This window comes from Stegodyphus dumicola, chromosome 7 (assembly GCF_044657685.1).
Source record: "Stegodyphus dumicola isolate Sdum_Otavi_A_Nest chromosome 7, ASM4465768v1".
Taxonomy (NCBI): domain Eukaryota; kingdom Metazoa; phylum Arthropoda; class Arachnida; order Araneae; family Eresidae; genus Stegodyphus; species Stegodyphus dumicola.
In genome coordinates, this window is record NC_140774.1 from 135,977,556 (window position 1) to 136,004,883 (window position 27,328).

General features: G+C 32.1%; 1 protein-coding gene across 3 annotated transcripts in view; it reads right to left on the reverse strand.

The window, feature by feature from the left end:
• The window catches only part of LOC118189478 (hemocytin-like), a 728,690-nt gene that overhangs the window by 54,026 nt on the left and 647,336 nt on the right, over positions 1-27,328 (reverse strand). For all 3 annotated transcript variants that reach the window (XM_085820839.1, XM_085820840.1, XM_085820838.1), the window contains exons 85-91: positions 23,596-23,797; positions 18,760-18,875; positions 15,833-16,058; positions 15,194-15,373; positions 15,070-15,095; positions 11,992-12,166; positions 7,397-7,501 (exon numbers count right to left, since the gene is read on the reverse strand). In XM_085820839.1, the coding sequence (XP_085676965.1) occupies positions 7,397-7,501; positions 11,992-12,166; positions 15,070-15,095; positions 15,194-15,373; positions 15,833-16,058; positions 18,760-18,875; positions 23,596-23,797 (1,030 nt within the window). The remainder of the gene's footprint in view (positions 1-7,396; positions 7,502-11,991; positions 12,167-15,069; positions 15,096-15,193; positions 15,374-15,832; positions 16,059-18,759; positions 18,876-23,595; positions 23,798-27,328) is intronic.

Sequence of the window (27,328 nt, forward strand, 5' to 3'; positions counted from 1 at the left end):
GGTGTGGTGGTCTGCACGCTGGGCGCGTATTTCAGAGGTCCGTGGTTCGATTCCCTGAGAAGGCGTTGCTCATTTTTCAATCTTTCTTGCTTCTAAAAAATCCTAATGTATGTACAAGTTTAACCACCACTTGTTGCTAAGTAACTTAAACACAGTATGCACAATCAGAATGAATTAAATTTTAACTACACGACTGGATCCTACTTCAATCTAAATCCGCTTTATCGGCTGCACACGGCAAAACAGTCTCTAATATCAATATAAAGTAAGTGGCTAGCACAAAATATTCAGCAACAGAGCTACTTGCAAACATGCGGCATAAATTCGTGACTAACTCTTCCACTATGAACTGCTAAATTCTGCAACTTAAATACTATTTCTGAACTCACTGATATTTACATATACGTCATTTAATTTTTCATTCTGGCAGGAATTTGAAATCAGATGGGAAAGGAAAGTTTCTTAAAATAAAAAATAATTGATTAGCACTTTTAAGGTCTTTACATAAGGGTGCGGGCAGTTTTAGGCGTAGGCATCGTTGACAAATCGAAACCACTTGTGTAAAGGTGCTGGCGTCGAAACAATCAAACGACACTTGGATAGAAGTTGCTGTCTCTAAGTTAAAACTAAACTTCATAAGGCTGGACACTTTGCTGACTAAATTAAAGAACTTCACATGACCGTCTGGGCATCGTGATGAAGGCTGCATTCTTGTAAACTAAACTAAGACAGGGGTACCAAGCACATTTGACTAAGTTTTGATGAACATTGGCTAAGCTGTAAAAGCTGCTATTCAAGACAGCAAAAATTCACTTAGATCTTCACAGGAATGTCCAAGAACCTTGAGGAAGGCTGCATTCTTTATGGCATAAGCTGCACTTCCTAAGGGGGGGGGGTGCGGACACTTTATTGAAGTCGACGACTATTTGCTTAGATCTTTATATGAGTGGCCCGGCATCTTGATGAAAGATGCGTTCTTTATGGTATAAAATAAACTTCATAAGGTAGCCAGGCACTATTTATACTTCGATGAACAATAGCTGACTTACAAAAAGTGCCGACATTTCTATTTCAGTTGGCGAATAGTTATATCTCCGCAGGAATGTTCCTGAATCTTGAAGACAGCAGCAATCTTCATGGTATACATTGAGCCTGGTAAGGATGACGGGCGCCTTTGTGTCTTAATGCGGAGGCGCCTCTGCACCTTGATGAACAACGTGCATAAAAGTGCCGGCGCCTTTATACAAGTTTGCCGCGCCAGCCAGACCATCCCCATCCGCTGCTGCCCTATACCAGAAAAGTTAATTGTGACAATTTTCCCTGAAAGGAATTACAAAGCTAATAGAGAAGTTTATTATTACTGAGCAAATAAGACACAATTACTCACGAAGCAGAAACGGAGTTATACATTACGATGTATATACATTGTTTCTCGAGGAACTTTCAAATAATTTTATTCATATTGATTTATATCTTACACTGGCTTCTAAATAATTCTTATACGGATAAGGCCTTCTCCATTGTCATTGAATTTGGGCGGTATAGAGGTCCAGCGCTAGGCTTTTAGCAGCCCAGCGCAAACTTCGCAAATTACAAATTTTACCGCCCGATTTCTTTCTAAATTCTAAAAGTTCTGTCCCTTCATCGTTTGCACCTGCTCTGAAGCTGGACCTGCCAGTATGCGACTCGATTTACGTAAAAGCGACGAATATGAAAAATGCTACAGGTCAAATAAGGGACCTATCGCAATGGATAAACGACTTAATCCTTTGAAGCCACGAAACGGACTAGCTGCATAGCTGTTTTGAAGGTTTCCTAATGAGTAACGTGACAGTTTATTTTTAGTTTTAAACATTTCTCCATGAAAGCATGTTTCCATCTAGACAGGTTTATGTACTTTAATATATTCAGTTAAAATAAACAGATTGATCCCCTAAACCAAATCTTATCGCTAAGTAGAAAATACTATGAGCGGGTTACGGGTTCCGGAAATTTCAGTGAGTTGAAACATTTGTTCATGAACGAGTAGAGTCGTCTTTGAAACTGAGCTAGCGTCCAGGAAAATAAAGGAAAATATTTTACGAAAGGAAATCAAGCTTTGCAATAATTCAGAAATGGTTTAACCTTTTATAGAGTTAAATTTTTAAGAGACTTGATTTCCCGGATTTTATTCGCAAATGCTTAAAAAGTTTTTAAGGCATCATCAAAGAGAAAGAACGGATAGATTTTGGACCGACGGATTTACCATATTTGTTTCATGATTACTGCAAAAATTAAAAAATGTAGTCGAAAGGAAAATACGGATATTTATCATTTATTTGAAATGCATCCGTTTTGCTTTAATCTACTTTAGCATAATATTTGAATATCTCATTTGTAAAGCGAATCGTACGTAATGAAAAAGGCTTTAGATTAAAAAATTAAACAGTTCATTAAAATAAAGTTTTGAGATAGAAATGCTTGATAGGCATGCAGGCGAACATGCTTTTTACTCAATGGAGAATGGAGATTATTAATTATAAAGTTTCGTTTTGGGGCTTTTATGAGCAGCATTTTTTCAAACAGTGCCATATTTTTGCTTTTAAACAAAAACTATACACAACAGGAGTTTTATTATTTTATTACGTAAGAAAGAAAATACAATGAAACTTTCCTAAGACAGCTGCTCATGGGTCCAAACGATTTTGGGCTTTTGTGGAGGTGTAGCAGAAAGCAATGACTATCGATGACACCCAATATCGCCAACTGATTTTTTTTTCAGAAATATCAATCACTTTAAAAAGCGGTCGTTTTAGGGGGGTGGCAGTCATGATAGGTCTCACCGTTCTTTGACCCTTTCGGTAAAATATGCATTTTTTTTTTTATTTCGTGAAAGTGAAAATATATTTATTTGTTTTTATTTATCCTGCTGTTAATAGAAAGTTTTTTCCCCTTTCCCCAAGGCCAAGACAAGCACTAATAGTTCCATAACTCTTTAATCTTTTGCAGAAGTGGTTGCCTTAGAGAACAGGACTGTGCTTGATGGCTAATACTACTATTTATTAAATTTCTAAGAAATATTTGTCATTTTCGAAGGTGGTTTTCTCGGGAAGGTAGTAGCCGTGAGAGATTTAATTGTATTTTTGGAGCTTATTTAAGAATAAAAATTAAAATTTTAGCAAAACGAAAGAAGACCGTTAAACAGACCTTTATAGAGTTTGGCAACTGTTATTTGACCGTTATTTTAAAGAAAAGGTTACTAGTTCCAGAAATTTAGAATATATGATTGCATGTTAACCCATAGTTAGGTGAAAAGAAAGGTCCATGTGGATACATTTTCTTAAAGAATTAACATTTTTATGATAATTATGAAAAAGTTGCTTATTTTTTCTTTTAAAAATATCTTCTTAAAAGACAGATTGACATAATTCCTAAGAATAGATTTACAACTTGTTCACTTTTAATAGAATGAAAGGCCTGATTAAAACAATAGAAATGAATGTTGAGATTTTTCTTACGTTATATAAATAAACTATTTCATTCGTAATAAAATTTCTATCTAAATATTTCGGGCTATTACATTATGCTACGTACGTTGCACTTCCTAACTATTCATAATTGACGTGAACTAGAAAATGTGTCTATTGCCCAAGACAGAAGATCTTTGTCTCTCTGGCTGTATGAAAAATAACCATTTTTGAGAATGCTCTCATCTGACGTGACATAAGACTTTTAATTTTTCTTTCAATTATAATTTACAGAAGCATACTGATTATTTTAAAAGTAATAAATACACTTCTTAATAATTTAAATGTTTATTTTTTTAAAGATATGTTTAACTGTTGTTGTTGTTATCAGTCCATATTTCATGGAAGATTGGGTGCTGGAGTCTCAAAGAGGTTATCTATTCAACTGATGCAACTTTTATTTACACTACTTATCAAACTTAAAAGATACTGACTGAATTAAAAGTTATCTGGTACTTACTGACAAAAGATTAAAAAGAATCTTTAAAAAATGCATCATTTAACTTAATATTACTTGTCAGTTGATTAATCATTAAAAATTTTATTTCAAAGTCAAATTTGTGAAAATTTAAAAACGACGAGAAAATTAGCTATGCTGCTGTAAGTAAATATTTCTCACATCTGACAAAAAAGCAAACCTTACGTCTTGATACATCTGCCTTGTTCTGATTAACGTACCGAAACTCCCTGGTTCGAATCTCGGAGAGGTCATGGATGTAATTTGTCCATCCCTTCATAGGAGGCAAGGGTGGTCCACTATTAGGTGCCTCCATAATAAAGTGACCACAGCTTCCGGCCTTAGTAGTCGCCAATGCCTATAAACGGCTAGAGTCCGCCATTGGAAAAAGAAGTCTTGATTTCATAGAATTTATCAAACTGCTGATCAAAGTATTCTGATTCTTCTATTCTGACAGAAAGTGGAGCTGAATAAAAGTCTTCAAAATGAATACAACACATTCTCTAGTTCATGACAAATTTATTAAAAAAAGGATTATACTCTGCATCAAAAGGAATTGTAAATGTATAACTGTAAATGAGTTTGCGCTTTTAAAACACTTCGTAGAAGAAAATGAAATTAAACTTTATGAATAAAACAACGCTGTCTGAATTTAATTCAAGACATTGGGGGATAGGAGTATGTAGAAAGTAACTATGAATACGCTAGTTTTTTTCGGTAGTCTAAGACCCAATCAATCGGAGATTTTTCAAAAGAAATAAAAAAGAAATAATACTGACTATACTGTTATGAAACTCTCCAATCTAGTCTCAAGAAGATACCATAGCTGGACTTTTGGACAGGCGGACTGAAAGAGATTTCTAAACATGGACCTTATAAGAAATAGACTAACCCAAATGGGTTTTCTCCCTCGTCTGAGGCGTTCCCGGCTGCCACCTTGATCACATCCGGAGGAGCAGGGACAACTTGCAGAAATTTAACAGTGGCAGCGTGTATAATTGTCAAGAAAAAGCTGGTTGTAGCACTTCATTTCACAAATTAGAATTTCTACATATTTTTATTTTTGAAATTGAGATTGATTTTTAAAAATTTAGCATATTTATCAAGCATAATTAACGTTCCAAATAATTATAAAGCTATTGCATGCTTTCAGGGCTGGATATTTTTTTAGCTTTTCCTATGCTGTAAGGAAATTTGTAACTACTTCTTTTAGAAAATAATATTTTGAATCTGAGCTAATAGAAAATTTCAAACAAGCAATTTTCTCTTGCAATTTTTATGCTTTTTATTGGTGTAAATAAGTAAAAAATACTAAATATTTATAAACGAATTTTTGAAAGTTTTGTTTAAAATTCTAAATTGTGCTGCCTTTTTAAAATTATAGATGAGTATTACAGCACAATTTCTATAAAGGAATTTTATTTCAACTATATTTCATAATACATCATAGTGATAAACACTTTTAACGCCTTCAAAATTTTTATACATTTATTTCTAATATTAAAATTGTATTTAACCGTAATAATTAATTTTGCTTGTATTTTATAGTAATTACTTTTTAAAATTTATTTTTAGTTCTGCATAAGATTTTTTTTTATTTACTGTTAATTTAATTTATTAGCTCAAAGGGGCGGTACCTTGAAAGGCTGTTATTTTCGAAGCAGTATTTTGCGCTGTTTTACTATAAATGTCCGTGTCTCCTTGCAAATTGTTGTTACCAAATATTATCACCCTGTATTATATTTAAAGAAATTAAATAATGAAGAATCTGCATGAATACATGTATGTTTCTCGCACTAGTATCTAGAGCCATCAAATTTTGAATAATGTAATCCTCCACCCGAACATGGGCATCTGGACGGCCGAATTTCGAATTTGTTTTAATCTATTTTCTATTTTGTAAAACTTTAACGAATTTTTGATTAACAAACTCAACGAGTTCAGAGCGAGCACTGTAAGGAAAATAACAGTTTTATCTCCAGTGCGGAAATTCTAAAGATATGCTGTTTTCAAATGTATGTGGTTTACGGGCGAAGAACATGATATTCAATAAATATAGACAACACACAAAACGTTAATAAAGGTTCCTTTTGGGCGTAATATAAAATCTGAGTGCTTCTAGATTTTATTTTACTTTTTGTTCCCTTCATTACACTCAAAAAAGTTTATGCTCCGAATTTTATAAATTACTAAAATAAATATTCCACTTTAATGTTAATAAGTCAATGATGATATAATCAAATAAATGATTGTTTGGTAATGTTATTATAATTTTGAAAATGGTCATTAAATTTTTAAAAGAATTATCAGATCTTGTTTAATTTTACCTTATTTATTTCAAAGCATCACGTACTATCAAGCTTATTTAATTTTACGTTATTTGTACGCAAAATTAAAATGCTTAGAGTTTTCCCCGTTTTACCAAAGTAAAAATGTTTGTACAAGAAATACGCGTGAAAAAATGCGCGAAATGCAGTAAAAAGTGCTTTAATGAGATATATTAAATCCTATTTGGAAAAAACTGTGGCTTTCATAATCTCATCACTATAAAACTTATCACATTTAATAATTAAAAAGAGTTAAGTGATACAAACGCCATAGGTTTCAGTGTTAAAGTAAACCAGATAGTCCCTACTCTTTCTTGCCGACATGTCGGTGACGCGCACCCCGCCCACTGGGTTAGTCTATCTCTTATAAGGTCCATGTTTCTAAATCATTGACGTCATCATTTCATTTATTATATCTGTCTCAATAAAGACGTTTGGACGACTTTTATAGTGTAGTGCGCCTACTCAAGTAAGCGACACAAAAGTATAAATCTGCAGTCGAACCGCACTTCAAAGTTTCAATTACATGTTTAGAAATAAGAAAGCTATGTCAAGCGAAACAGACTATATCATTGAAAAATTCCTGTTGCTTTAACTCCAGAAATAGAATGACAAATTTTGATTTAAAAAAAAATATATATTTTGCTTTTTTATTTTCAAACAATTACTAAAGAACATATTTAAAACGACTTTACAGCCTATTTATAATAAAATTGTTTAAGTCCTAAGTTTAGTTTATCTGTCAAACACTATTGATTGCCAATAAGTGATATTTCAGGCTTAAAATATATTTATTACAAGTATATAATTTCAATAAATTTGAAATGAGCGTATAATTTTTCATGTAACTATAAAATATTTTTGCAGTTATATCAATGGAAAAGTCTTAGTCGACGAGCATAATAGTCATTTAGCTATGATGAACAAGTACAAAAAGAAAAAAAAAAAAAAAAAAAAAGTGACTTTTTGATTAAATTAATTCTACAGATTTTTATATTTTATCTTTTTTATTTGAAAAGATTTGATATTACACTTTATGAAAGTCAAATATATACATTAAAAATCAGAATATGTGATTGAGAGGTGGTATTTAATAAGGCACTTACCACATTTGAATTCTGGACAATGCCTACTACCGGTGTCTATCTTAGCTACTTCCCCTTTTGGGCACTTTGGAACATCCACAGGCGGACAGTCGTTTTCTTTGGGAACTAACGGAAATAAAAACAATATATTTTTTCTTTGGGGAGAGCTGATTAAACGTTTGAAGAAATATGGCTATACATATTATACTAAAATGTCTTCAGGAATTGTGAGAAAAATTTAATGTTTAAAAAATAGTAGTATTTAAATAAACTAGCATTCGAAATTATCAAATAAAAGATAACATTCCCTCTTATCTATGATAAATTTTTCAAATTGTTTTTAGATGAAGACAATTTCCATTGCAGACAAACTAATCTGTTTTTCAATGGAAAATAATTTTATGCAATATGACTAGATCATGCAGTACACAAATGTTTCATGCTTTTTCATATATTATAAAAATTGATTTATCAGATAAATTAATTTTTATATGTAAGATTAATTTTTGTATAATTATACTGTAATTAATATATGTTTGTATTTAAATTTTTAATTTCGGGTAGAAATCAATAGTTTCAGACGAAAATTGCTATAAATAGGAATAGCGCGATAAATATAACACGCGATTGGTGGGGTTACCACAGAACTTCCTTATACGGACTATTAAATTATATATATTTTTTGCTGCATATCATTTAAACTTAATTTCTCGAATTTCATTACAGATGTATTTCTCATTCAATCTGTTCAGTTATCACTTTGAGGCAAGATAAAATTATATAAAAATATCTTCATTAAAAATTGTAAAATATAGAAAAATCTGAAACAGCAAATGCAGTTAAAAACAATTAAAAAACAATTTTTACAATTAAAATTAGACTGTATAAGCAAAAGCAAGCAATTCGGTAAACGGGCAGGAAGTCAAAATTTTCGGCGCACAAAATTAAACTTTTGGTCCCACTAAGCAAAAAGACACTGAAGTTGGTGCACCAACTGATTGAATTCACTATTCTACTAAGTGTTTGTAATGTAAATAAATGGCGGCCTTGTTAAGCCTTGATAATTCTACCACTATTACAGGCAGATTAACTGAAAGTATAAAAATCTTAACTGGGACATAAGAACAACACAATTCAATCACTTTTAAAGCAAAGAATGTACAATTTGTTAACATGTAAGAATAAAAACACAGAGCTCACCAAGCCGGGTAAGAGGCTGGGTATACATGTTTAGATATGATACTCTTCAGTTATCGGCACCGAATGCATGTATGTATGTGCATGTGTATGGATGCATGTGAGTATATGTGTGTGTGTATACACATACATATGTATGTACCTATATACATGCATATAATACATTTCTGAATCCGGTCCCGATAACAGAAGATAATCTCATACATAATGAAAAAAAGTGATAGCTTAAGAACGTAGATCCATATTGAAAAGGAAACTCGACAGTCGAGGCGGATTAAATTCAGTTGTTATTTAAATTGACATTTATGGCCGCAATTATTTTGGCATTCTTATCCTGCCTATTCAGGATCATTTACATTTCTGATACTGTTGCGACAAGAAGCCATCACAGAGAAATTGCGTCGTTAGATGAAGAGAGACAGAAGCTAATACGCTAATGTGCGCAATTATTGAATATGGAGGCTCACCAAGAGAAGAATTTGATGGAGGTTAGAAAGCTTTCTGTTCTCAACTTATTACATTTACAAGCGTTAAATATATTTTTGGAAGTATCTGAAATGCAACGAGACCAAGCTCATAACGAAGACGAGCTCTCGTTACGAAGCAATTAAATACTAGCCCGAATCCTCAACTGAGTGTTCATTTCACTTTAGTGTCGAATCACTTTTCAAGTAAAATGATATTGCTATCAAATCTTTTAGTTATATTTTGTTTTTAAAGAAATAATATAGCAAATATAAATAATATAGCAGTTACAAAAATAAAGGCATGAAAAACTTAACACACTTTTGCGAGATCTGAACATATGCCGCTTTGAAAATTCTGTGATTGTTAAGTCATTGATTTGTGAATCAAACATCCTATGTGACCAGAAGATATATTACGATGGATGCGATATTTTCAGATCAAAGAATGAGAAATGATGTGTAGGACGTGTAGCTATCATTGTGTGGGAGAACCATTGTATGGAAGAACAGAATAATAAAAAAGAGTAAAAAGAGTAGCGCTTAAATTAATAATAAATTAGATTTTATTTATTAAACGATCAACCGGAAGGAATAGTTTCCTTACAGCTCGTTGCTATTCCGCCCATTCCATGTCATAACATGGAGTTTGGGGGAGGTCATGTGCTGGCTAGTCAGATTTCTTTCTGTAGCTGTTCCCTGTTCATTTGATTATCTGATTCAATATCTTCATGGACCTTTTATGATCTTTAAATCTTCGTTTATTTTTGAAATTAGCAGTCGTTTTTAGCAGGTTTAGAATCCTATTCCCTAAATTCACCAAGGACATTCTTGTTCAAAAATTTTAGTAGTTCATTTTAATGTGAATTTATGGTCATCGGAATTCATTCAAAAGCTTTACATGTAGAATTAAACTTTTTTTTTTTATTAAAAAATAAACTGAATAAACTTCTATAGCATTAACATTATTTGAAATCTCTGTCAAGGGATAAAAAAAGATGCATATTATGCAAAGCATTTTTCAATTTTTACAGTTAATTTGAATTCCTACAGGATTATGACTGGATGTAAGATACATATGTCCTTCAAAACTTCTTTCACCTTTGTTTTACTTAGACTGCATAAGAAAGAACCTTTGTTTTATAGATCAGGTGCTACACATTCGGGATGACTTAATCGAGGAAGCAAGAATGGAGAAATTACTGTTCTTTTGCAATTTTTGAATGAATACTAAAAAATATTAAAAGATATATTACATTGTAAACCTGATCTATATTTCTCAATAAGCTTTTAAACTGTAAAAAGTTAAAAAAAAAACAAATTCTGATCTCTAGATCTTTTTAACATTTTAAATTAGTAAAAAAACGTCTGAATTATAAATAGCATTTTAAAGCTAGGTATGTTTTCGGTGTTTGCAAATTACAGATTCATTCCACCTATTGTTGATAATTAGATCTTTATTGCAGTACGTATATCATGTAGTGGGCGTGACTAACAGGCTAATTATGAAGTAATTTTTAGACAGTCGTTTTTATTATATAACATTTTTACAAATTAATATTACAACAGCAATTCATTTATTATATTCACTTTTATATCTACATTTTAGTGCCGTAGGACTCCACACATATTTAGTTTTTTTATTTTTTTTATTTTTTATACTACATAAAATGCTATTAAAACTCCTTTTAATAACTTCCTTCAGTAAAGTAAGTTTTGTTCATAGTTGTACATTACCTTTTAACTGTCAGTTAGAGTATTTTTCATATACTGTATTTTTCTCATGTATTTTTTCTCCTAGCGTAGTTTCTCCCTTAGCTTTATAACTTCAGGTTCTGAATAGAAAAAAATATTCACGTAAGTTCCCCCTTTCTCACTGAGTTTATAAAAGAAGATCAACTGAATTTTAAATTAGGATTCGTGCACGTAATGACTGTTTTCTTCTTACTAAGAAAGACAAATCCTAGCAAACTACTTGCGAGGTGTATACCAAACCCTTTCACTCCTAACTGTTGAACTTTATGCCTGTCTAATACGAGAGCCAACATGAATCGACATTTAGTCTACGATTTCGTTAAATCAGCTGAACATTCACTTTTTTAAACTTATTTATGGATGAATTGGCCCACAAAGCAGCAGAGACAACAATAAGAATGGGGGAGTTCAAGCTACAGGGAAGTAGGGGGAATAAAGATATCTTAATTAGATATCGTAATTTTAATGTTACTATGCATTCTCATTGAAATGCAGCTTCTTTTTAAAGAAATAATATTGATAGTTACCTGTAGTTTATCTATGACTGACGCTTGTTATATTCTTATCATAACCGCGACCGCCGAAAATTAATTATTCGTATAATATTCTGCCCACCAGCGGCCGAGCGGTAAAGTCGCTGAACACTGGTAGTTCGGTCCGAGGTTCGAATCCCGCGAACGGGCTGGCTGCATGGGTGTTTTCGTGGTTTTCCCCATGTGTAACGTGTATACGAGCCAGTTTCCCTTAGAAAGTCCTCCACGAAGGCATCCCTCCCCTTAGGCAGATAGCCCTAGTGTGCTTTGCCATAATTAAATACACCACACCACACACCGTATAATATTCCCTTCTGGAATTTCTTGATTCTCTCGGATGATAAAATTAGAAAAAAAAGGAGGGGGGAAGGAATACGTAAAGAAATCTGATATTCATTTAAAATGACATAACTGTTTAGAGCGGCATTTGGGCTAACAGGATAGCAAACCCTGAGACCTATTAAATAAAACCACTTTTATATTTATTGCTTAAATATTTCTTTATCCATGTTTAAGAAATCCTACTTTGTGATAACAGGTGACTAGACTAGTATGTATTAAATTTTACAAGTAGCTATTCACAGGTAGCTAATTGTTTTAAGTACAAAATCAATCTCAGCAACAAACAAACTAGTCACTCTTTTCATATGCAGTGTAACTTACTTACCACAAACATAAGTTTCACAACAAGATGATTCCAGTTCCTTATCATTCACTTTCGCTAAACTTTCACCCAAGGAGCAGATAGGCTTTGCTGGACAAACTTCAATATCACATTCTGTGGTCAAATCAGCTCGGCAATGACATTTCTTACAGACACCATCATTCCAAGAATCGCCAGGCTGTAATATACAGAGTAATAGAGCAGTTGTCAGAAAGATAATAAGAGTAATATTGCTGAAAATATAAGAACGATGCTCTAAGTATAATTAAGATTAGAGCCAAAGATGGAGCCACATACCTGCAGAATAAGAAACACACACCCAAAGAAAAACAAAAATGCATTTGACAAAAACATTCGTTGAAATGTTAACTTTAATTTGCGCTGGAAACCACTGAAATCAATAACTTCATATTTTATATTCTAACGTTCTTGACCGATGACGTCTAAGCAAGAATTTCAACAAAATTTTAGTTTCTCAATTCACTGATATGTAGAAATATACAAAATATACAAGACAAGATACTGAATAAGCCTTTTCATAAAAGCCACTGATATTTGCTCTTGACGAATGATAACTTATTAGTTCAAGGATTTTATTTTTCTTAAAACATAACGTTTCTTTTTGTTGCTTATATTTCAAAGCTATATCAGTTCATGTTGCACTAACACACAAGCTATTTCAAATGATTAATTGTATTTCTAAATACCTTTTAAACAACTCCACATAAACCACCAAGCTTTGTGCTTACGTGAGATAGCTTTTTGAAATGATGCATCTGAGTATCAGATGTAATATCTGAGTGCAGGTTAAAACAGAATACGAAAGCGAATGGAGGTTAGCGTAGATGATTATCATGAATTCGTATATGATAAGGATTCTTAACAAAGGCGGAATCCCCCCAGGGGGTGAATTTCACTATTTGAGGAGGGAATGCAGTCGGTATTTTAATTACGAGTTAAGTACTTAGTTTTAGTTTATGAATGTAAAAAACTATTTTTATTCAATTTGTGGTGTTTATCAATATTTTCTATGCTTACTTATTGTTTAATTCATTAAACACATTAAAAAAATCTAAATTTAAACAAAGGTGTAGGAATTTTTCGAGTTTTGGAAAAAGGGGGTGATCGTGGTGAACAACGGTGAAAGGTGTGCATACGGCGAAAACGGCTGAGAACCATTGGCAGACGAAGTAACACAAAAATGCTTACAGCTACCATGCCTATATGGAAAAAACATGAGCACATGACATCTCTCTGCTCGAAAATTTATTTCTATGTCACTGATAGAGAAAAGAACTACAGATTATCGAGTCTGGTGTTCCAAGACAGGCTTTTGATCAGAGATAGGCTAAACCACGATTCCATTGCTGCTAACAAATTCATAACTAACAATAGATATATCCCGTTTCTTCACTTTTGATTTTTAATAAGTGTCTGTGAATTTTCACGAGTTGTATAGGATAAGTAAAAAGAAATGTTTATATTTTGGTGATTTGACAAACAAAGCACTTGCTATGGAAAAGACCATTTCTTCTTCATCTGGATCCAGATGAAGAAGAAATGGTCTTTTCTATGGCTTTACATAGAATCTTTTCCAAGCTTTATATAGAGTGTTCGAAAAAATTGCAGATGGACGTTTCATTTCCTTAAATACGTATTTAGATAAATATTTTTAAGTATGATGTTTCTTGAAAAATGGGTAAAGAGTTTTTACGAGAAAGTTTGGCACTTGCGGTAGAACGGTTTTGAAAATATAAAATGTAACGTTTAATAATTTTCTGTACAGTTAAACCTCAATCAGTAGAATATATATTATACTTTCGCAAGCTAAATGCAAAATTTTCAGACTTTTAGGTGCAAAGTTCACGAATATATTAAAAAACGTTTGCTGATTCAGATTACTTTTTATTACCTATTTTTGATCAAACAAAATATTCCCTAACTTAATCCTACATTTTCCCTAAGAAATAAGGGAAAATGTAGGATTAAGTTAGGGAATTGAAATGAAACAAAAGTAATCGCTTTGACTGTTAGAAGTTTCGTATTGAATAAGCGTCATTAGTTACTGACTTCGTAGCTGGCCACAAGAAAATACTGATTACTTACATCTCATTGAATTTTACATGACAAATTATACGGAACTATTTTTTGTTTAACTTATTTGCGGGTAATGAATTATTTAGACTAATTAACTTCATATTAAGATTTAACTTCAGTTTTAGGATGATCATATGGCAAGTTAAATTTTGTATTTACAATACCGTTCTATCCCAGGTTGAACTATTGTCAAGTTCAGTACCTTATGAGAAGTTTTGCAATTGGAAATTCGTGGCTAGAACCGATATTTAAGAGAACAAGAAACATACTCATTTTTTAAACATCCTGCCAATTTTTATGATATAAATAGTTAGTTAATTGAAAGTATGTCAATATTCTCTAAATAAATTTAGAATCCGCTTAAGAAGCTAGAAACTTTGAAGCAATTTTCTGTCAGCTGAAAAATTGGATTGCTAGGATAGTTTCTAAAATTTAGAGTTTTAGAAGTTTCTGAAAACATAAATATTTAAAACAATTAACATCACTATTTTTATGAATCTATAAAATATATTACAATAACTAATAATAGATGACAGAAATCTGTGGCGTAACCCGAGTTTTGCAGGACTATAGTTTCAAAGGCTAAACTGAATCTTCTTCCTCAGCTTCCTCAATTAAATCTTCAAAACTATAATCTTACAAATTTAGTCATGTTATACGGATTCCTGTTACTGTTCTTCGTTGCTTTAACATTTAGTTTTTCGGAGTGTACTTCTTGTGACATAAAAGTTGTTGTGTCATAAGAAGCACATGCCTTAACTTGTCGTAGAACCTTGCCTAATTAACACATTTTTCTAAAAGCTGATTTTCGCTACCGATGCAAAGACGTAATAAATTGCTATGTAATTTAAAAAATTGTAACTTAAATTCGATAGAGCTTTTTTAGTTTACAAGATTTATTTTAAACGCTTCGAAACGGAAGTAACAGATATTTGAAGTTAATGAGCAAAATATCCGATGATAAAAGGACACAAAACTGCTTACCACATGCCCTTCTTTGTCACATGTATCTGAGGAAGGAAACAAAAATTAGTAATAATTTAGTAATAATTGAAAAGATTTGCCAGTTTTAATAAGATAATAAATTGGAAAATTACTGAAATCTTACCACATAAGGCAACAGCCACACAGACGCCATCTTTCAGAACCTCGCCTTCTGGACAGAAGCATCCGTCGGCTTTGAGATGACTACAGGAGGATTCAGAGGACACATTCTTCACAGTAACACATGTCTGGGGACACCCCCGATGGCACTGCTCGAATTGAAGGCCTTCAGGACATTGGATATCTGAGAATATTTGAATTTTAATATTAGAAAAATATATATACATGGAACAGTTTGCGCAAATTAGATAAGTATTATTGTAATGAAGATATAGAGATAGGAGCAAAGGATGTTTTTTTTCTAAGCGCCTTTTACATCAAAACTAGCGATCAGAATGCTGTATATAAAATACTGATGCAGTAGGAAGATCTTCTAGCTAAATAATAATACCGTATTTTTATTTAGCTAGATAAATACGTTAATAATACCGTATTTTATTTAGCTAGTAATCTTCATGTAATACTCGCATTTTGTAAAATCCTATTGGACTGTATTATTTGCTTCAGTTTTGTCAAACGATGATAATGAGTGTTATAATGAAAAATAATATACTTATAATTAATTTTACTTGATTAACCGTGTAATGTAGTAATCTCTTTATTTTAGGAGAGAAAACAGAAAGAAATTTTCATGTAACCATACCGCATCCTAATTTTTCTGGCCATCCTTCAATAACTGTGCCTGCTTGACAGCATTGCCTTCCATATTCCATTGCTGTTTTGCACAAGGAGGCTTTTGAATCTCCACTATGTGTAGAATCAAAACTGCAGGCATCGATAAACACATCCAAGTCTATCAGAGGATGACAGGCCTCGAAAATGGGATCATTAAGCTTGTTGCAAATGGGAACCATTTCTTTATGATCTGGCTGCAAAAAAGGATAAAATAATGTTGATTAGTTAATTGATTGATTTAATTTGACAAAAGAGAGATGATTTAATGAATGCTTTTCTAGCTTATACTAATGTCACACATGAGAAAAATAATAAAGGTTCCTACAGTTTGGCTGTTGGCTAAATTTGAAATCTAGTCGAGTACACGGCTACTGATGGACATAAAATAGCAACTTTAATATTCACTAAACCACCTGAACAAAACTTTAAATCATTAAGTTACAGACAAAAGTGACTAACTTGGTTTTAAATGTTCCTAAATGTTTTCTAGAAGTTCTCAAAAAGTCTAAAAAAATGGGTACTAGGTTAGGAATCAGGGTACTAGGTTAGGAACAGATCGTGTCGCTAGGCCTTATCAGTTTAAAATGTCTCGCAAAACGGCGCCGTTCGGAGTAGAACAATACGTCTTCGGCTTCGTTTTGTGGAAATTCCAGCTCGCAACATCCTGCTATTTTTGTGATGTACAAACATAAAGAAGAAATAAACTTTAATGCGTGAAATTTTACTATTTAGTTGAAGAAAACTACAGTTGAGACAGTTGTTAAGTTTTTGCAAATCTTTAAAAAATTGCACTTTGAGTAAATTACGTTATACTTGACGAATGGTTTTTCTAGATTCAAATATGGCGAAATACCAGATGAAGACTATAATGACTTAGTTATCGATTAACAAACAGAAATGAGGGAAACATTGAGAAAATGCAACAGGCTAGTAATAGAAATCGTTGGAAGGCTGTTCACCAGATTTTTGAAGAAACTTTCATCACTCGACAGTTTTTGAGAAAAATGAACCTAAAATCTTTATGTGTCATGAATGCTATTCTCCAAAGCTTCTTCATGCTCAGAGCAACGTTTTTCTATTTCCAACATTTTTTAACACATAATTCAGCTATTTTCGGATATACGTTGCAAGTGAAACAACATGCTTATGGAAAACTTCTTCAATACGTTTATGGAGAACTATTTATTTCTAAAAAGAGAGACTGCTCGTTTATATCTCGAAATGCATTCTTTTTATTATTTCCTTGTACGAAGTAAAAAGAAAGTATTGCAATCTCGAAAAACTTCAGGCATCATATTTCAACGAAAATATCCATTTTGAAAGCTATCGAATGCTGCAATTTAATGATATTTTTGCGTGACATCCGTACGTAAGGACAGAATAAAGGACACTTTCCCTTCCCCCCAAAATTTATAAAACTGATTTAAAATGAATTCTGAAGAGAAATTTTCGTGGCGTCTGTGCGTACGTGCGTATGTACATATCTCGCATAACTCAAAACCAAGTAGCCTCAGAACGTTGAAATTTTGTACATAGGATTGCTATAACATGTGCACCTCGTATTTTAATTGCAATCTGCCGCACCAAAACGTTTATAAATATATCCACTCTGTTACTCGGCCCAGTAATCTCAGTTTCTTTATTCTTATATGGTTGTAAATTGTGCACTTTTTGCTTTAAAAATGATTGAATTATGTTGTTCTTATCTTCCGGTTAAAGTTTTTATGCCTTTTGTAAATCTGCATGCAATATTTTTAGAATTATTAACAATTTAAAAGTTGCTTAAGTTCCACTAAGCCTAATTATTTTTGCAATGGCGGCAATGTTTGTTTTCATTTGAAAGAGCAGAATAGTAGATTTGTTGCCAATCTAAAGAAAGTTAGCTTCTCAAGAACAAAGATAACGCCTTCTTTTATTATTGTGAATTAAATCATGCTTAATCCATTATGGAATTTATTCGAGGAAATAAGAGTTTAATATTTATTTCATAATTTTCAATACAGATATTTTGAGTTTTTATATATTTTTGCCTTGTCGCAAAGTGAAAACTGAATTAATTGAATAAGAAATACTGAATCGTCTGCGAAAATCTGTTTCTTTCTGTTTTTTTTTTTTTTGCTTAATTTCTTTTATACATCGTTGTAGATTTATTACAGTATTTGAATAGAACATGTGGCAACGATAAGATAATTCTTCAAATGATATAAATTTTGTGCATTCTAAGTTATAACATGAACGAAATATAACGCTGTTAAGTGAACCGCAGAGTGTCGCTATGGTAAACAAATATAATGAATTTTAAAGAGTGCATTTATTCTCTTGTGGTTTACGCGCTATCGACGAAGTAGATATAATTCAACCCAATAAGTTTAAATGAAATGCAAGAAAAATGCGCATAATTTAATATTCCGTACAACAAAGAAGTCATGTGGTGTACACATCAGATTTTATTGATCTGAAATAATTAAGATAAAACTAAACTCATCTCGAATTTTATCAATTAAAATTTCAGTTGACATGCATCTTTAATGTTTATTGGGGCTATTTATGTTGTAGGGTGACTAGGTTTTTATCGATGGAGGAGAAGCAAAAAATGTGCAGTGACCTTGCCAGGATTCGAACACCAGATCTCCCCATTTCTAGCTGGACGTGCTACCCAGTTACACCACGCAGGTATGCGGTAAAGAGAGAGGAAATATCTTCTAGTTTTTTGTAAAGGAATAAAAGTATTTACAGTAGTAATTTCTGACAGTATTTAAATAAAAGTTACTACTATGTTTTATTGCTGCATAAAATGTCTAAAATTTGATCCTTTACTATAATTGTTTTTTTGTTTTCGTTATTACTAAGGTATTCACAAGAAACCTCATAGTATTTTTATATGTTTTCACTCACCAGTTCTATAAGTGATTTCTTGCATTCTTCCTTATCTCCTTCTGTCTGGAAGTCGCATACAAATTCACTAAGCGGTTTCTCCTTCAGCTCATCATCCTTTTGTCCGTTACAATTACCTAACGAAGAAAGAAACCAATGTGAAAAATTTAAAAACTGATATCCTTTTCAAATTCTTGACAAAATTTGCTTATGTTTGGCTTCAAATGTAAACATCAAGTACATCATAAAACATTTAAGTACAAGTGGATTAAGGGTATTATATTAATATATTAGCGTTTAATGTAATATCTTTATAGAACTAGTTTCATAAATTCTGAAATAAAAAATTGTATAATTTATGCCATATATTCATAACTAGTATCCTGTTACGAATGTTGGTAAGTCTGTATTAATTTGATTAATTAATGCCTGATTAGCAGCAGATTTTATTTCTTTGCAAATTTACAATTATTTTAATTATAACAAGTAGTTAGTAATACACATACAAAATACTGAAAAAGAAAACCTTTAACAAATACTTTTGAAAGGCACAGCAAGAATCTTAATGATATAAAAGGGACAAGTTAACTTAAATCAACAACCGAACAAAACATAGAAAATAACAAATGTCTACAGTATGAACTCTTAGAAAACGATTACTACTTGTTGTCTTTAAGAATTTAATTTCTAAATTACTGCAAACGAATAAATATTTTCGTTTCAAAAATGCAATTTCAGTAAACCTCGAAGTATTCAAATGCTTCTTTTCTAGCTTAAATAAGAGTTAAGCTTGCTGTTAATCATTTATATATTTCCTATTTTCTGTTCCATTAAATGCCACAAAATGCACCACAATGTAATAATTCATATGAAGCTGTTAAACTAATTTCGAAGAATGGGAGGGATATATAGATTGGTCTACAGCACTCATTAAATATGCAACTTATAAATATTAGAAACAAGAGATTAAATAAACGTAGCGACTTCAGCTTCGTAGCGTCTTCAACGTAGCGACTTCAGCTTTCTTTTTTAGTAAGACATTTTGCTTCCTATTATGTTAATATGACTTCAGTTATTTACTTTGCGATTTCTGTAGATATTTTTTTCATTCTAGAAGATGAAATGGCATTTTTAGCATAAAATTTAATCTTTTCTAACCGAAAAATTCTCATCGAAAAATGAACTATTAAAAAAAGATAAAATCCTTAAATTGCATAATGATAAATACGTTCTAAAGAAGAAAGAAGACACAAGTATTCTGATTTTTTGAATATTTAGATGCGCGGAAAATAGAGTTGGTCTAACCTGAGTGGCCAACCTGCATATAAATTCATGTAATTTTCCACCGATCACCATGGTATAAAGGCATAAAAGTGCCGGCACCCTTGTGAAACTCAGCGCCGTGGGAAAAGCAACCCTCTTGAAGGTTGCTAGGATACTCACGTGAAGGTCTTAATACTAAAGAATAGTTGCCGACATCTTTGTAACATTTTATGAAATTGTTGGAGTGACGGGGCATAAAAATTCCTTGCTTTTATACAATGGAGTAAAGAATTAGATCGAGTAATTATGAATTTGAACTGAGGTAATGTCAACGGGTTTCAGATGTCGAGTTTAATGCGGCTACAATTAGTTTCATTTTCGATTTTTTACAGAGTCACGAAATTATTTGTTCTTATGAGTTTATTCTTTTTTGCCGCACGAGCTTTATAATTACGATTAACAGCTAATTTTTTTATTAAAATATCCATATCAGGTAATGGTACTAGAAAATTTCCAATTTCTTGATCCCCTCGCAATTGGCAAGATAGTTAATATGAACAACCGAAGTTCTACTGGGCAGTAAAAAAAAATAAAATAGCATATATATATATATATATATATTAAAAATTTTTAAAAATTTTGTAATATTTTCATGAAACAATGAAATAATACATATTTAAAAAAAAGTCTAAAAAGTTCGGATTTTAAAGATTACCAAAAGTCCTTTAAGTTTATTATGGTTTATCAGCAGGGATTATCGATAAATATGGCCCAGGTGGAATAGCAAATTATTTTACTGGATATTAGATTAATATGCTTTTCGGCTAACATGCGAATGTTATGAACCTTTTACTTATTTAAAAAGTGAAAAGCTATGCAAAGTAATTCTATTAAAAATATTTAATATTCTTAATTAGATATAATATCATGAATTAAATACATTTTAATTCAAATCATACAGATTAAAAAGAAGAAGAATCATATTCTTAAGAGCTACATCTCTTGCATTAAAATTGTTTAGGTGGTTAATTAATAAAAGATAAATTAAATTCAAAAGAATAATATTTTTTGTTTTTCCGAATGACAACAGACTTGAATGAAAAGCGAAACAATGCATCAAAGAGAAATAACGCAAAATCGTGTTTCGAGACTAATAACCCCTTGGAATATATTTAAATATACACTGACGGAAAAAATTCCCAACACCAGGAAAGACTTGTATTAGATAAACAAAATTTGATAGGCCTATGTTTATATAACTGAAAGATGACATCGATTCAAATTTCGCGCGTAAGTGTGGTGCTAGTAGCGCCACTCAGAATTTGCAATTCAGGTTTGCTTTAAATGCTTGCTGTAAAGTTCGTGAGTGGTATTCTTCTTTGAAATTTGACGTATTCAGTTGATGTTAACCAAGAATGCCTTTAAGAAGACGAAGAAGCCATTATCTACAGCTCACCAAGTTTGAACGAGTTCGTGTAATAGGGCTACGAGAAGGTGGATTTTCTTTCCGCGATACTGCAGAAAGACTTGGTCGGAATGTGTCCTGTGTGCATGATTGTAAGAAGCAGTGGTCAAATGAAGGTACTGCTTCAAGAAGACCGAGTTCCAGGTGGCTACGTGGAAGTACTGCGAGGGAAGACCGCCGCATTCGGCGTAGGCTGCAGTTGGTACCACGGTGACACAACGAACTGCTACAAATCGGTTACTTCAAGGACAGCTCCGAGCCCAGGCTCCCTGTAGCATGCATTCCACTGATTCCAAGCCATTGCCGTTTGCGACTCCAGTGTCAAACCAGAGCTCATTGGAGGACGAAGTGGAGATCTGCTGTATTTTCTGATGAAAGCAGGCTCTGCCTTGGTGCCCGTGTTGGTCAAAAGGAGGCCAGGGCAACGCCTGGAACCAAACTGCCTAAGACACACTGGACCTGGAGACACCTGAAGTCATGGTCTGCGGAACAATTTCTTATGACAGCAGGAGTACTCTCGTGGTTATCTCAAACACACTGACTGAAAATTTGTACGCCAGTCTGGTAATTCAACCTATAGTGCTGCCATAAATGAACAGCATTAAAGAGAGAGTTTACCAACCTCATACCGCTGTCGTAATGCAACGTGCTCTACAGAGTGTTGACATGTTACCTTGGCCTACGAGATCACCAGATCTGTCTCCAGTTGAGCGCGTATGGCTTATCATTGGATGAAAACTACAGCATCATCCACAGACAGCACTGACCGTCCCTGTATTGACAGAACAAGTACAACAAGCATGGAACTCCATACCACAAAGTGACATTCAGCATCTGTATGACACAATGCATGCACATTTGTCAGGCTTGCATTCCAAATTCTGGAGGTTACACCGGCTATTAATGTAACAGTATTTCACATTTTAAATGCATTTTCTTGAGCTCAAATTAACCTGTGATCTTGAAAATTTAATCAATTAAACATGTTAACTACACAAATGCATTCATCAATCTAAAATAATTTTTCCTTGGTGTTGGGAATTTTTTTTTTTCGTCAGTGTATTCATGAGTTAAATGAATTTTTATTTAATCAATTGGATTAAAAAGCAGAAAAATAATATTTTTCAGAACTGCACCTATTGCTTTTAAATAGCTTAGTTTGTTAATCAATCACAGAATGATTATGTTTGAAAGATCTTATATCTTTCCAAATGGCAATAATCTCGAATGAAAAATGAAACAATGCATTTAAGTGGAATAACGAAAATCGAATTGCTAGACTAATAGACCTTTTAGGCTAAAAATGAATTAATATTTGATGTATGGTAATATTCTTACAATTAAGCAATTAAATAAAATAAAAAAAAAACTTTTCTCAAAAAACATTAAAATAAATTAAGGTATAAAGTTAATAATTACAAAAGAACGATTAAAAGACTGATTCAGTCAAGCTCTCTCATGGCATAGACTTATTCAAATAAATCTTTAGCCATACTTATACATATGTTGGAATTTATACAGGACAAAGATTTAATCCAGATCGAAATAATAATAATAACACACAACACACACACATATATATATCCCTGTCTCGATAAACATTTTTCTAGTACTTTTCTTAGTACCCTAAAAGTTGTTGGTTGCTAGGGGGAAAAAAGCATAAAATTTCAAGAAAATAACATAAAATTTGTCTTTTTTCATCTCTCACATCTTTAATTTTTTTAAGATCTTATTTCACGATTTTCTACCATTTATTATACTTTCTGCCTTTTTTTGTTTTTGTTTAAAATATGTTATTATAATATTGGTATATAGTTATTTATTACGTACATATAAAATTAATCTCACATCTCGGAAAAAGTTATCACGAATACAAACTGTAATTTATGTATAGAATTTTGTTTTTATCTTTGCGTTGGTATTACAATCACACTAACTGCAGCTATAACCACCATAACTGTTCAAAGCCCAGAGCACATTCATTCACTGATCAAAACTGCAATATTCTTCGATAACATTAATAATATATTTGATATTATAGAATAACTATTTCATGTAAGAATAAGAACAATCTTGTGTTATTAAATATATCGTCTTAATAAATTCATTAAAGCAATAGAAATAATTACCGCAAAGTCCCTCAGTTTTGTTAAAATACGTTCTAGAAGGTATTTTGACAGCGAAGCCAGAATTTTCTTCGTAATATCTGGCTTCCAAGTTAATTTGTGGTATGACAACAACAAAAGTTCTTCCTGGGTATCCTAAGATGACCATTCCTTCCGAATACATTGGCAACTTTTCCATTGGAACTTTAACGTTGTCAACCATCAGCTAAAATGAATATTCATTGAAAAATGTAGATATTCAAATAAGCATATGCATAGGTTTATTCATAATTATGCGGAATATTTTAAAAATAAATTATAAATAAACTACGCAACTGGTATCAAATTTTATTATATTGAATACATTCAAACTTATCAAGACTAATTTTTCCTATTTCTCAAAAGCTCAGTTATTTCAACTTTGATGATATACTATCCATGACATAATTTGTTTCGTCTCACGTGGCCCATCAGTACGTCACGGTATACAAGAATCACAATATGACAAGATTTTGGAGATTAAATGGATCAAAGAAATGTATCCTTGATAACGTCGATAAGAAAAAAATCACCTTGGATTAAATCTGACGGCAGGAGTGACTAATATTAAGTTTCGTCTCTTCGTCCTACGTATCCTGTCTAGTGTATTAAGAAACCATTGAAAATGGTAATTAAACATGTTAACTACACAAATGCATTCATCAATCTACAATAATTTTTCCTTGGTGTTGGGAATTTTTTTTCCCGTCAGTGTATTCATGAGTTAAATGAATTTTTATTTAATCAATTGGATTAAAAAGCAGAAAAATAATATTTTTCAGAACTGCACCTATTGCTTTTAAATAGCTTAGTTTGTTAATCAATCACAGAATGATTATGTTTGAAAGATCTTATACCTTTCCAAATGACAATAATCTCGAATGAAAAATGAAGCAATGCATTTAAGTGGAATAACGAAAATCGAATTGCTAGACTAATAGACCTTTTAGGCTAAAAATGAATTAATATTTGATGTATGGTAATATTCTTACAATTAAGCAATTAAATAAAATAAAAAAATCTTTTCTCAAAAAACATTAAAATAAATTAAGGTATAAAGTTAATAATTACAAAAGAATGATTAAAAGACTGATTCAGTCAAGCTCTCTCATGGCATAGACTTATTCAAATAAATCTTTAGCCATATTTATACATATGTTCGAATTTATACAGGACAAAGATTTAATCCAGATCGAAATAATAATAATAACACACAACACACACACATATATATTATATCCCTGTCCCGATAAACATTTTTCTAGTACTTCTCTTAGTACCCTAAAAGTTGTTGGTTGCTAGGGGGAAAAAGCATAAAATTTCAAGAAAATAACATAAATTTTGTCTTTTTTTATCTCTCACATCTTTAATTTTTTTAAGATCTTATTTTATCTATATTTTATTACCATTTATTATACTTTCTGCTTTTTCTTGTTTTTGTTTAAAATAGGTTATTATAATATTGTTAACATGTTAAATGCCTCTACTGCAAATTTTTATTGCCAGAGACGGAGAATTTTATGAAGGGGATATTTTAAAAAATGTTCCTAAAGATAGAGATATTTGAAAATATCCGTTTTATAAATGCCTCTGTCATTATGGAAAATCTTGTTTGAGATATATTCACATACATTATGGCAAATTCTGATTGATGCAATCTCGCAAATGATCTTCATAGTAATACCCGCGCTAGTAAGCCAGAGAACAATCCCGTTGAAAGAGATGATTATCGCTATGTTATTCAATTGTAGCATCAGCTAGCTTGCCATTACGTTAATTGAATGTTTGAGAAATATAGAGAAAACACTTAATGAGTTTATCTCTGTTTCAGCAGAGATAAACTTTTTTTTTCTTTAACAGATTTTTTCTTTTTCTAGTAAAATTTAGTATCGTCTGCGTAGCTTACTTGCCATGAATTTTTAAAACGTTTTATGTATTTACGAAAAAATCTGTATTTAACGTAATAATTCTTAAATTTAATATTTAAAGAACTTCTTTAAGTTGCTTTAAATTTTCCTTCTTTAAAAAACTTCTTTAAATTTCCTTATCTTTAATTAAAGGTTCCAGTTGTCTGTTTAAATTAATATAAAGCAACTCGTTCTTTTAGATATCTCTAGATATGTTATAGAGCTAAAATATGAAAACAATTGTTTGATATTTTCATAGTTTTTTCAAAGAATCCTCTTTTATAGGCCAATGCAGTTGCACAATTTTAATTATGTTATAAGGTATTTCTCCCACTTTGCTAACGTGCCTTCGTGGTGTAGTGGTTCTGCACGCTGGGCCGGTATTCCAGAGGTACGCGGTTCGATTCCAAGCGAAGACGATTGCTAATTTTTCATTTTACCTGCTTCCAAAAAATGCCTAATGTCTCTATAGTGGCGCCCGAACTAAAAGGGTGGTGGATGATGATTTCTCTCCACCCAGGATTTGGCGATTGTGTTCCCTAGAAAAACCCCAGTCGCTCTTTAAAAGGGGGAGTATATAAGGTATTTCTTCCACCTTCCTAGCGTGGCTTCGTGGTGTAGTGGTTCTGCACGCTGGGCCGGTATTCCAGAGGCCCGCAGTTCGATTCCCGGCGAAGGCGTTTGCTAATTTTTCATCTTGCCTGCTTCCAAAATATACCTAATGTCTCTTACAATGTGCTTAGAAAAACAGAAATAATTAACTCTGACGATGGATGGAAAATAATTTGAAACTTACTTTTCCTAATTTCTTTTGACACTGAATAACCAATAAGCGATTTTTGTTGCTTCTGCGTGGGGACACCGTCGTGGGGAACTTTCCACAGGAAAGTGTCTCACACTCACATGAAGAAAAGTGTTTTATGTTGTAGGGATTTATATTTATTTTAACTAATAATTTAAATTTTAGTTCAGACTTTCCTATAAGCTTTCCCTAATTGTCAGTAATAGTTAAATTTGGTAGCGCGCGTGACTTGAATGCAAATTCTACTTTGAGAAGGAAAGTTCAAATATCGAGGCTTTAGAAGGGAAGTTAGAGAGTTGGGCTTGAGCAGCCGTCTCTGCCATAGGTTCAATTGCTGATTGCTAGTTCAAGTGGCTTAAATGCATTTATCTGCTGCCACTACTTTTAGAAGGGGGACGAAATTCGGTATCTCACTGAGCCCTATAGGTTAGTTTAGCACTTGTTAAACATTTCAACTTTTGATTTTCAATTACCCGCTTTTCAGTTACCGCCCAAGTAGATGCGAAGTTTGTTAGCGTTGAGTTGACGCAGTGCAAATTTTAAAGAGTTAATAAAGAGTTTGAACCGTTCTTCTGTGTAGTTTCCTGCTACTCTAGTATACAGACCACCTGGACACTACAATGTAACCAAATATCATGTACACAAAGTTTTATGCTGTGCAAAATAAGAACTGGAATTTTATTTTATACTTTAGAAATGGAATGAATTTCTAAATAATCATTTTCTGAAAATATGCGTTTAAGACTAGTTTCTAAATTCTTAGAGCTGCATTAAAAATTTAAGGTGATTGTTTCTTAATGAATGACTAGTTTCTTTCCCAGTGTAATTAAGTTTATGCATATTGCGAGCGTTTCATGAGCAAGCAAACGATCTGAGCAAGCAAATCGCTCCAAATATCTCCATTAGTGAAATACAATGAAACGGTTTTAAATTATGTGTTTCCACATGGTTTGGGCCTTTTGTGGAAATGATTATCAGGGAGATCTAAACCAATAGCCATTTAATTGGA